Source organism: Muscardinus avellanarius (genome assembly GCF_963383645.1).
Source record: "Muscardinus avellanarius genome assembly, chromosome: 14".
NCBI lineage: Eukaryota > Metazoa > Chordata > Mammalia > Rodentia > Gliridae > Muscardinus > Muscardinus avellanarius.
In genome coordinates, this window is record NC_137800.1 from 87,618,427 (window position 1) to 87,630,714 (window position 12,288).

Sequence of the window (12,288 nt, forward strand, 5' to 3'; positions counted from 1 at the left end):
CCAAACACTGGGATCACAGTTCCCTCTCTCCCTCCCTCCCTCCCTCCCTTCCTTCCTTCTTTTTTTTTTTTTGGGTCTGGGGATGGAACCCAGGGGCATTCAACCTCCGAGCTACACCCCCTGCCCTATTTTTTATTCTTTATTTTGAAACAGGATCTCACTAAGTTTCAGAGGGCCTCACTAAGTAGCTGAGGTTGGCCGCAAACCAGGTCTCAGCCTCCAAATGCTGGGATTACAAGCCTGCGCCACCACGCCCCCGGCTAATTTTAGTCTTTGTTTGTGTGGTTGGGGGGGTTACTGGGGGTGGAACCCAGGGGCCTTCTACCTCCAGGCTATACTCCCAGACCTATTTTGTATTTTATTTGGAAACAGGGTCTCACTAAGTCGCTGAGAGCCTCACTAAGTAGCTGAGGCTGACTTTGAACCTGTGCGATCCTCCTGTGTCAGCCTCCCAAGCACTTGGATTATAAGTGTGCGCTACCACGCTTAGTTTTTATTTTGAAACAGGGTTTCACTGAGTTGCAGAGGGCCTCACTAAGTAGTAGCTGAGGCTGTCTGCGAGCCGCGATCTCAGCCTCCCGAATGCTGGGATTACAGGCACCGCCCCCACGCCCTGCTCCAGTTCCCTTCTTTCTCTTTCCCCTCTCGCCAGTCTGTTGTCTGCTGCCTGCTTGGCTCAGCACTGTGCTGTTTCCATATAATCCAGGCCCTTGCCAGCAGGACCTCCGGAGGTTGCAGGAGTGTATGAGCCTTGTCTACACTGCAGGAGGCCCGAGGGGAGCTCACTCAGTCCAGGGATTCTGAGCCTTTTTTTGTGTGTGTGTGCCATGAGCCTCTCTGGCAGTTTGGAAACCTCAGTAGATTCTTCCTCGAATACAGTTGTATGTGTGTGTGTGTGCGTGCGTGTTTGTGTGTGCGTTACTGGAAATTGAACCCAGGGATATTCTACCTCAGCTGCACACCCAGCCCTTTTCTACTTTTTTTTTTGTGTGTGTGTGTGTGTTACTGGGGGTGGAACCCAGAGGCTTTCTAGCTCCGGGCTATACTCCCAGACCCATTTTATGTTTTATTTGGAAACAGGGTCTCACTAAGTTGCTGAGAGCCTCACCAAGTAGCTGAGGCTGGCTTCAAACCCGTGCGATCCTCCTGTCTCAGCCTCCCAAGCGCAGGGATTACAAGTGTGCGCCGCCACGGCCGGCTTCTATTTTTTATTTTGAAACAGTATTGTTAAGTTGCTTTTTCTTGCTCAAACTCTAGGACCCCATCCCCAAGGTCCAGGGGGCCCAGGGGGGCGCCCCGGGATTAGGCTTCTCGAGTGTGCAAATGAGCCTGTAAGTGTGAGCTGTTTGGACAGAAGCCAGGCCGTGGTGGGCCTCAGTGATCTCAGAGGCTCAGAAAGAGGAGCCGCAACTGCTAAGAAATCACAGAACAAGAAGTTAGGATTTGGGTCTGAAAGCACCGGGCGTGGTGACGCACACCCGTAATCCCAGGACTGGGGAGGCCGGGCGAGGAGGATGGCAGGTTGAAGTGAGCCTCAGTAACCTGTGCTGACTCGGAGGTAGAAAGCCCCTGGGTTCAATCCCCAACAAAACACACGTGGCTGCAGGAACTGAAGGAGGCAGAGCCGTCGTGGCAACAGCAGTTCATGTGAAATAAGGCCCCCTGGGTTTTGGCCGGTGGTGCTCACAAAAGAGGCAAATGGATAACGAGGGCGCAATAAAGATAATTGAATCCAAGGCTGAATTAACAGCCTCTCAGGGTCCAGGTCAGAGATCCAACCATCCCGCTGTGGGCAGACCGCTGTGCACCCTAATTTAAGATGGGCAGTGATGGGTCAGAGCTCAGAGGCCAGAACTGGAATAAAGAGCCGGGCGCGGTGGCGCACGCTTGGCATCCCCGCGCTTGGGAGGCAGAGACAGGAGGATCACGCAGGTTCGAAGCCAGCCGCGCTGGCTTAAGAGACCCTGTTTCCACATAAAAAAAGTTAAAAATAGGTCTGGGAGTGTAGCCCGTGGGAGTGTAGCCCGGAGGTAGAAGGGCTTCCAGGAACCCCAGTACCACAAAAAAAAAAAAAAAAGGAATAATAAGCAAGCGGCAGAAGCCACAGCAGCGAGCCGGTGGCTCCCAAGTCTCCAAGCCTAGGCTGTGTGTGTGTGTGTGTGTGTGTGTGTGTGTGTGTGGAGGGGGGTTGGTGGGGGTTGAACCTAAGGACATTCTACCTCAGAATTACACCCGCAGCCCAATTTTATTTTTTTATTATTTTAGAACAAGGTCTTAGCCGGGCATGGTGGTGCATGCTTGTAATCCCAGTACTTGGGAGGCTGAGACAGGAGGATCTTAGTTTGCAGACAGCCTCAGTTACCTAGTGAGGCCCTCCACAACTCAGTGAGACCATCTCAAAAATAAGGAATAAGAAAAAAAAAAAGGGATAGGGATATAGCTTGGAGGTAGAATGCCCCTGGGTTTAACCCCAGTACCACAAAATAAATAAATAAATAAATAATAAATAAATAAAACAAGGTCTTACTAGGTTGATGAGAGTCTCACTGCTTGCTGAGACCGTCCCCCAACCTGCGATCCTCCTGTCTCAGCCTCCCAAGTACTGTGATTACCGGCGTGCACCACCGTTTAGGCTGCTCAGACTGTTTTAAGCTCTGGGCCTCAGGCTAATGTCATGCTCAGCAAGTCCAAACCTGCTCCTCCCCACAGTCCTGACTCCAGGTGGCCGATGGCCCTTCTCCCTTTTCCCACCTGCCATGTCCGCTCTGGCACAAACGTGCTTTGTCTTCCCAGCCTCCCTGGAACTTGTCGCTTCTGTCCACCTCCGCTGACCCCAGCACACAAGGCCTCCTCTCGCCTGGACCCCGACGGTTGTCCCCGAGGTGGCCACACCCCCTTCTCCTGCTTCTCTCGTTTGTTTTTGGCCCTGAAAACACAGAGATCTTTAGAAACACATACATCTGACGGGCGTGGTGGCGCGTGCCTGCAATCCCAGTGCTGGGGAGGCTGACAGGATCGCAGGTTCAAGGACAGCCTCAGCAGCTCAGCAACCCAGCCAGACCCTGTTTCGATACAAAAATTAAAAAGACTGGGGGTGTAGCTCCTTGGTAGAATGCTCCTGAGTTCCATTCTCTAGTACAGGAAAAAAAAAAAAAAAAAAAAAGGCATGCCTATAGCGACCTTCAGCAAGTATCTAAGTGTGTTCCCGCACCTAAGGAGCCAAGCCTTGAATTTCTGTTTCTTGTTTGCTAACAATTGTTTCATAGTTTGCTTAATTTCTTTCCTTCTTTTTCTTTTTTTGGTATTTGATATTGAGTGGATGGCATTCTACCTCCAAGCTATATCCCCATTACATTATTATTATTATTATTATTATTATTATTATTATTATCATTATCATTTATTATTTTGTATGTGGTACTAGGGATGGAACCCAGGGTCATTTAAAGTCGAAGCCACACACCCCCAGGTCTATTTTTAAAATATTTTCAGCCGGGCGTGGTGGGCACGCTTGTCATCCCCGCGCTGGGGAGGCGGAGACAGGAGGATCGCGCAGGTTCGAAGCCAGCCGCGCGCGCTGGCTTAAGAGACCCTGTTTCCAAATAAAAAAGTATAAAAAATAGGTCTGGGAGTGTAGCCCGGAGGTAGAAGGGCTTCCAGGAACCCCAGTACCACCAAATAAATAAATAAATAAATAAATAAATAAATAAAATAATTTTCAGGTCTATTTTTAAAATATTAAAACAGGGTCTAAATTGCAGATGGCCTTACTAAATTACTGAGGCTGGCTTTGAACCTGCGATGCTCCTATTTCAGTCTCCCAAGTGCTAGGATTACAGGTGGGCACCACAACACCTAGATACTATTATTTTTTGAGGTAAGCTCTCACTAGGTTGCTGAAGGTCTTGCTAAGTGGCTAAGGCTGGCCTCAAACCTGCACCCCTCCTGTCTTAGCCTCCCAAGTACTGGGATTACAGGTTTGTGCCACCACACAGCTATTTAGTTCCTTTAATCTATTTTCTCTTCATTATAAGTGAAGTTGACAAACTTTCCATCCTTTTTATTTTGGTGGTACTGGAGGTCGAACCCAGGGGCTTTTCTACCTCCAGGCTAGGCTATACTCCCAGACCTACTTTATTTGGAAACAGGGTCTCACTAAGTTGCCGAGAGCCTCACTAAGTAGCTGAGGCTGGCTTCGAACCTGTGCGATCCTCCTGTCTCAGCCTCCCAAGTGCGGGGATTACAAGCGTGCGCCACCAAGCCCAACACCTTCAATTCTTTTATTCTTTCCTTTTAAACTGGGTTGTGTTAAGTTGCCAAGGGTCTTAGTAAGTTGCTGAAGCTGACTTTAAACCTGTAATCTTCTTGTTTCTGCCTCCCAAGTACTGAGATTACAGGTATGTGCCACCACGTTTAGCAACAATTAGTTTCTTGAAAAACCTGTATCAAGTAGGGCAGACACCTATAATCCTGGCTACTGGGGCTGGCAAACTCGAGGCAGACCTGGTCAATTTAGTGAGGCACTTTCAATATTTAAAAAAAAGTGGGATGGGTGGACGGGTAGGTCAGAGATTTATAGTAGAAAAGTGCCCTGGTTTATTCCTCAGTAACCAGAAAGTAAAAACTAAACAAACCTGTATAAGAGTCTTCTAACCACATAGAGGGTGTATGCAGAAATTAAGACCTATTGAGTACTTAGTAAGTAGTAAGGTGCGCTTGGTCGTGTTAATACTTGTGAAAATGCTGTGCGGTGTGCACTTTCCCAATCTTATGGGGCACCACTGAATTCAAGGAACCCAGTTTTGCAGTTTCTAAGCCTAACGCTTAACTCCAAGACGCGTTAGCGAGCCTCCTCCTGGAAGCCCTCCCGGAGCTCCTACTCCCTGGACCGCCCTCAAGCGCAGGCGGGCGGGACCCGCCGTTAGCTGCGTGGGCAGAGAGCTCGGCGGAACGAAATGGCCCGCCCCCTGCCATTCCCAGCCGTCTAAATTAAAAGCGGCTCCTCTCGCCCCGCCCCCTTCGCGATGCCCTTCGGGAGTTGTAGTCCGAAGCTCATCGGCCGGCCCTAGCGTGGGCGAGCATGGGACTCCAATTCCCAGCGTGCCTCGCGGCGGGCGAGTGCAGCGCCAGTTCTCATCCTCCCAACTCTTCCATTCCTTTCCTTCCTTCTCTGCTGGCTTCTCCACTCTGGGCTTCTGACTGTGAAATTCTTCGCGTGCCCCTCTTTCTTTCTTGCATTTCTCACCATCATTTTCTCTATCTTCGGGAGCCAATGAGAGACATCGGTCCCGATTAAGCGTCGGCTCGAGACTCGGGGTGCGCGAGGGGCTCGAGCCGGGGTGGTGATGGGCTGAGGAGGGAGGGATGAGAGCGGCGTGAGGGCGAGGAGGGCGGGCGGCGTGGGCTCAGCGACACCCGGGAAACCGACTGGGGGAGGGACAGGACGGAGTTGGGCTCAGATGTGGGAGAAGAGAGGGGCTGACTGCCAGGTCTAGCAGGGTGCGCTGAGAGACGATTGGAAGGACAGCGTGGGAATTGTAGACCGATGGACCAGGAGGAGTGGTGGCTTCACAGACATGCCTTTGTCCCCGCCCCGCTAACGATAAGCCAAGTCTTTGAATCACAGTGATTGCTCAAGTAGAGGACGAGGAGATTAATTCTGACATTTGGGAACTGAGAGAAGACTGGCGTTGAGGGCAGAACTGGAGGGAAGGAAAGTTGTGAGGTTCTGGAGAAATAATGAGTGACCCGGAGAGGAAACCACAGAAAAGTCGGGGTTATTGTGGGGCTGACGGACCTGGAGTCCGAATGAGAAAGACCTGGGGTGACACTGCCATGATCATGGTGTGTACTTCTAACCCTTGCATCTCAGGCGATGGAGAGCGCCCCTGCGAGGGGCGGGCTGAACCGAGTGCACCTACAATGCCGGAATCTACAGGAGTTCTTGGGTAGCCTGAGCCCTGGGGTACTGGACCGGCTCTATGGGCACCCTGCCACTTGTCTGGCCGTCTTTAGGTGAGACGCCTCCTCCTTATCAGGGACTGTGGTGGGGAAATGTCACGGACCTGCAGGTTGGAATCGGCTATCATTGGTAGAAGCTTGGCAGCCCAGTGGCATAGAGGGTGTTGGAGATAATTCCAAAGCGTGGTAGACTAAGAGATGGAGCTTGCTGAAGGCAGCGGGACTGATAAAGGTGTGGGAGTGAGGTAAGATGTTTAAAGGGCAGTTGAGGCCAGAGGTGCAGGTATGAGGCAACTTCTTTTGTGTGTGTGGTACTGGAGATTGAACCCAGGGGCATTCTACCTCTGAGCTACACCCCCAGACCCCCTCTTTTTTTTTTTTTGAAACAGGGTTTCACTAAGTAGTTGAGGCTGGCCGCAAACCTGTGATTCTTCCTGTCTCAGCCTCCCAATTCCTGGGTTTACAAGTATGTTCCACCACACCTGGCTACGAGGCAACTTTTTTTTTTTTTTTTTGGGGGGGGTACTGGGGCTGGAACCCAGGGCATTCTACCTCCGAGCTACACCCTCAGCCCTATTTTTTTTTTTTTTTTTTTTGTTGGTCTGGGGATGGAACCCAGGGGAATTTGTCCTCTGAGCTACATCCCCTGCCCTAGATTATTCTTTATTTTGAAACAGGATCTCAGTTGTGGAGGGCCTCACTAAGTAGCTGAGGCTGTCTGTGAACTGTGATCCTCCGGTCTCACTCTCCCGAATGCTGGGGTTACAGGTGTGCACCACCACACTTGGCTAACTTCTTTTTAAAAATTGTTGCTCTGTGTGTGTGTGTGTGTGTGTGCGCGCGTGTGTGTGTGCGCGCGCTACTGGAGATTGAACCTAGGGGCATTTCTACCTCTGAACTACACATCCAGCCCTATTTTATTTTTTAGTTTGAAACAGGGTCTCACTAAGTTGCAGAGGGCCTAAGTTGCTGAGGCTGGCTGTGAACCTGTGATCCTCCTGTCTCAGCCCCCTAGGTACTGGAATTACAAGCGTGTGCCACCATATCTGGCTGTGAGGTAACTTATGATATTAACATTTGAACTCTACTCCCACAGGGAGCTCCCACCTTTGGCTAAGAACTGGGTAATGCGGATGCTCTTTCTGGAGCAGCCTTTGCCACAAGCTGCCGTAGCCCTGTGGGTGAAGAAGGAATTCAGCAAGTGAGTTCCTACTACATTTTCAGCCAGATACTCATTTTTCAACCTCTAGATTTCTCAAACTGATGTTTCTTGGAACATTTCCAGGAAGATAGATATCTATATCTGTTTTCCAAAGAAGATAGATAAAACTTGGTGTGTGTGTGTGTGTGTGTGTGTGTGTGTGTGTGTGTGTGGTACTAGGGATTGAACCCAGAGGCATTCTACCTTTGAGCCACACTCCCAGCCCTATTTCATATATTTCTTATTTTGAAACAGGGTCTTGCTAGGTCACTGAGGGTCCAACTAAATTGCTGCACCCTGAACCCGTGATCCTCCTGTCTCAGCCTTCCATGATTACTTGCGTGCACCACCACACCTGGCTTTTTCGGTGGGGCGGTGCTGGGGATTGAACCCAGCCCTTGTGGTACATACAGAGCCTGTCTCTACCACTGAGCTGTACCCCTTCCAGGAAATACTGATGTAATATTAACATACAAAATATTAATGTACAAAATTTGCAACTAAAGTTTGGGAAACTAATGCATACTACATTTTTCCTCTTGGAGAGTTGTGATGTCTGTACAAGGCTCTTGTGGTAGAGACATTTAAGAGGGCACAGTCTTGCCCTACGGAACAGTGCTACAAGGCTCACCAGTTCAGGAAAGGCAGAGATGCAGGCCTCCACGGGCTTCCTTCTTTTCCTCTTAGACATGGGCTTCCTTCTTTTCCTCTTAGACACCCTGCTTCCCCTTCGTTTCTGTTCCAGGGCTCAGGAGGAGAGCACAGGGCTGCTGAGCGGCCTCCGCATCTGGCACACTCAGCTGCTCCCTGGCGGTCTCCAGGGCTTCATCCTTAACCCCATCTTTCGCCAGAACCTCCGCATTGCCCTTCTGGGTGGGTATGTCACTCCCATCTCTTCCTAAACCAGGCTGGGGACCTGCTAGTTACTGGGCTGGAGGGGAGCCTCCGAAGAACCATCTTGGCACCCTGGGACCTTCGGGAATTCCTTCAGGAATAAGTTGGATCAGATGTGGCTGTTGATACAGGAAATGTCCCCCACTCATGGCCCATGGGTTACAGATGGGAAGGGTGGGGGGCAACAGGGAAGGGACAGAGCTCCTTACTCTCGGCCTTTCCTGCCGTAGGGGGAAGGCCTGGTCTGATGACACAAGTCAGCTGGGACCGGACAAGCATGCTCGCGATGTCCCTTCGCTGGACAAATACGCGGAAGAGCGATGGGAGGTAAGCACGTGGCCTCTGTGTGCACCTCTGCCGCGCCTGCTCTCTGCAGCCCTGGATGCCTCGGTCTCCTGTTCCCTTCCGTTTCTAGGTGGTCTTACACTTCATGGTGGGCTCTCCCAGCGCAGCCGTCAGCCAGGACTTGGCTCAGCTCCTCAGCCAGGCCGGACTCATGAAGAGGTGAGGCGGCCCAGGCGCGCGGCTCCCTGCTCTGCGTCTCCTCGGGTCCCCGCCCGATAGACTGGGTGTCCAGGAGAGTCGGGATCAGAGAGAGTTGGCTGAATGGAGTCCAGCCAGGGCTACCAGGAGCCGCAGGGGCGGATGGGTGGGATGGCGGCTTCCTTTGCAAGTCTCCATCGTCCCTCTTGACCTGCAGTACTGAGCCCGGAGAGCCGCCCTGCATCACGTCCGCTGGCTTCCAGTTCCTGTTGCTGGACACGTCTGCGCAGCTCTGGTACTTTATGCTGCAGTATCTGCAGATAGTCCAGGTGAGGCGCGGGGCCCCGCCGTCGCCCCGCCGTCTCAGGTCCCACCGAGAGGACTGCCCGCAGGCTCTTCCTGGTCCCCCTTCTCCACTCCCGCTCCCTTCTCTCCCCAGAGCCGGGGCATGGACCTGGTGGAGATTCTCTCCTTCCTATTCCAGCTTAGCTTTTCTACTCTGGGCAAGGTAAGCAGGGGCAAGGGAGGAAGAGGGGAAGGAAGTCAGGTTTTGAGGCAGCAGAGTGCTAAGAAGAAAATGAACACAGATTGGCAAGAGAAGGGGAAGAGTGAATGGGTGTACGGGCTCGGCGAGGGCGGAAGGGACATGTTCACAGCCACCCTGGCCACCCCTTCCCCAGGACTATTCGGTGGAAGGTATGAGTGATTCTCTGTTGAACTTCCTGCAACATCTGCGTGAGTTTGGGCTTGTTTTCCAGAGGAAGGTATGAGCACCCCTCTGCATGGTTTCTAGGGAAGTGGGGTCTAGGCAGGAGCGGGAACAGTTGCCAGGACTGAGTACACAGGTCCCTGGGGGAGGAAGCTGAGGCTTGGCATTCCTGCTTGGTGTCCCAGGCAGGAAGATGGAGGGCAGAGGCGCCTAAGAGAAGGCATTTGTGTTTCCCTCTGTCCTTCCCAGAGGAAGTCTCGGCGTTACTACCCCACGCGGCTGGCCATCAATCTCTCTTCAGGTGTCTCTGGAGCCGGGGGCACTGTGCATCAGCCAGGCTTCATTGTCGTGGAAACCAACTACCGACTGTACGCTTACACTGGTGAGGCTGGCCGGAGGCCCCAGGAGAGCAGGATGGGCGCAGGCGTGGGATGGGGAAGGAGGCAGGAGGGAGTGCTTTATGGCTACCTTTACTGGTGGTTTGTAAAGGTCTCTGACATCTCCCTTCACACTGGAGGGAAGGGTTCAAAGGGCCTTGGTACGGGGGAGCTTCCTCAGCCTCTCTTCTGGTCCCTGGGCAGAGTCGGAGCTGCAGATTGCCCTCATCGCCCTCTTCTCTGAGATGCTGTACCGCTTCCCCAACATGGTGGTGGCACAGGTGACCCGGGAGAGCGTGCAGCAGGCAATCGCCAGTGGCATCACGGCCCAGCAGGTACCCGTGCGGAGAGGTGGAGGTGGGAAGATGGGTCGTGTGGCCTGTGTGCAGGGTGGTCCCATTACAGAAGCGAGCCTCAGGTTGTCAGCAGAGTGGTGCTAAGTTGTCTGTGAGCACCAGGCACCAGGAGACACCAAGGTGTTTGGTATGGTAACAGGCAGTCTTGAAGGGAAGAAACAGAAAAAGGAGGTATAGCTCTGCATTTGTGTCTGGTCCTCAGCACTTCTTGTGTAAATTGGGGTTAGTTGCTTTACTTCTGTGAGTCTCAGTTTCCTCATATGGTTCTTAGCTTGCAGGGTTGTTGGGGGGATTCCCTGGAAGCCCGAGGTAAAGCATTTGGCTGGTCCTGGTGGCTGCGTCCATAATCCTAGTACTAGGCCTTGAGACAGGATCGCAGGTTTGTGCCCAGCCACAGCAACCTAGGCCCTCTGCTAAGTTAGTAAGACCCTGTTTCAAAATAAAAAATAGAGCTGCGGGTATAGCTCAGAGGTAGAATAGCCCTGGATTCAATCCTCAGTGTACACACACACACGCACACTCTCATACAAAATAGAGATAAAGCTTTACTTCAGAGGAGTAAGAAATCAAAATATAGTAGCTGCTGCTATTTTCAAGGAAGAAACCCAAAATAAGACTACAGAAAGAGCAAATGTGCCAGAGAAGGGAGAGCAGACATGACTGGTGGGGGCAGCAACTTGGATGACAGCTGAGCAGGGCTGGGCTGAGGTCACAGCAGAAGCATGGCAGGTGCATGGTTGCTGTCCTGACGTGAGGTGACCGCTGACGCTTCCTGCCTTCTTGCCTTAGCCCTCATCCCATTTCTCATCTGTCTTCCTAGATAATACATTTTCTTAGGACAAGGGCTCATCCTGTGATGCTCAAGCAGGTATGGACAGGTACCAAGATGGCGGAGGCCTGTAGCCCCTGGTGATGGGATGATGGGAAAGAGAAAGGGGGACCAGGGCCTGGGGAAGGTGTGGACAACCCGACTGTCTGGGCAGTCTTCCTGGATCCCACAGCCCACCCTTGCACCCGCAGACCCCGGTGCTGCCCCCGACCATCACAGACCAGATTCGCCTGTGGGAGCTGGAAAGGGACAGACTCCGGTTCACGGAGGGTGAGTGAAGTCTTGGTCACTGGCTAGAGGCAACTCCATCTTGAACTGAATTTTGTGTGCATTTCATTTATTTGTGTGCACTACATGGAAGGGGAGGGAAAAGCTGACAACCTTTTGTGGGTGAGTGGGTGGCCAGAATTTGTCCCAAATCAGTGAGAGATAATTTAGTCATTTCCCTGGGTTTGGTTAGCATTCGGAGGTTTTCTTATTATACTGATTTTCTGAATATAACCAGGGCACACTAGTTTTAAGCTACTAAGCAGACAAACATTGAGAATTAGTATTTAAAATTATGGTAGGAGCCGGGCGTGGTGGCGTATGCCTGTAATCCCAGCGTTCGGGAGGCTGAAACCGGAGGATCGCGGTTCGCCGACAGCCACAGCTACTTAGCCTTGGGCAACTTAGTGAGACCCTGTTTCAAAATAAAGAATAAAAATAGGGCAGGGGGTGTGGCTCGGAGGTCAAAAGCCTCTGCGTCCCATCCCCAGGCCCGCAAAAAATAAAATAAATAAATAAATAAATAAAATTGTGGTAGGGATAGCCGGGGCATGGTGGCACAGAACTGTAATCCCAGTACTTGAGAGGCTGAGGCAGGAGGATTTCAGGTTCTCAGCGGGACTCTGTTTCAAAACAAAATATGAGACGGCGGCTGGGGTTGTAGCCTAAAGGTAGAATTCCCCTGGGTTCAATTGCCAGTATAAAACAAAACCCAAGGCTGTAAGGCTGGCTGCGGAGACGGCCGGCCGCAGCCCCCTCGCCCGCCCGCAGGCGTCCTGTACAACCAGTTCCTGTCGCAAGTGGACTTCGAGCTGCTGCTGGCGCACGCGCGGGAGCTGGGCGTGCTGGTGTTCGAGAACGCGGCCAAGCGGCTCATGGTGGTGACGCCGGCCGGGCACAGCGACGTGAAGCGCTTCTGGAAGCGGCAGAAGCACAGCTCCTGAGGGGCCGGGCGGGCGGCCACATCTCAGGGTTTTTATGTACACACCGGGACTTCTCTTGTCTAATAAAGTTGTTGAAGTGAGCTAAGCGGCGCCGGGTCCCCGCGCGGCGTCTCCATCGCAGCCCCGCTCCTCGGCCGTCGCGCAGGGGCGGGGCCGGGCCTGTGACTGCGCACGCGCCGGGCTGGCCCCGCCCCCTGCGCGGCCGCGGGGGCTCCTGGGATAGCGGCGGGGCGGGCGCGCGCCGCGGCGGCTTCCGGGCGGCGGCTC

The 12,288-nt window shown here is 52.6% G+C and overlaps 1 protein-coding gene across 3 annotated transcripts; it reads left to right on the forward strand.

The window, feature by feature from the left end:
* Positions 1 to 5,875: 5,875 nt before the first annotated feature.
* On the forward strand, positions 5,876 to 12,021 carry GTF2H4 (general transcription factor IIH subunit 4; the record flags this gene model as incomplete). 3 transcript variants are annotated; one of them, XM_080710465.1, is made up of 13 exons in its annotated part: positions 5,876 to 6,015; positions 7,058 to 7,162; positions 7,908 to 8,039; positions 8,287 to 8,383; positions 8,472 to 8,560; positions 8,757 to 8,868; positions 8,979 to 9,047; positions 9,220 to 9,303; positions 9,498 to 9,630; positions 9,830 to 9,960; positions 10,802 to 10,849; positions 11,002 to 11,080; positions 11,849 to 12,021. In XM_080710465.1, 13 exons carry the CDS (start codon positions 5,876 to 5,878, stop codon positions 12,019 to 12,021), a joined length of 1,392 nt encoding a protein of 463 aa, XP_080566591.1. The 3 variants fall into 3 exon arrangements, with proteins under 3 accessions (XP_080566591.1, XP_080566592.1, XP_080566593.1); XM_080710466.1 differs by lacking the exon at positions 8,979 to 9,047; XM_080710467.1 differs by lacking the exon at positions 7,058 to 7,162.
* Between the last annotated feature and the right edge of the window lie 267 nt (positions 12,022 to 12,288).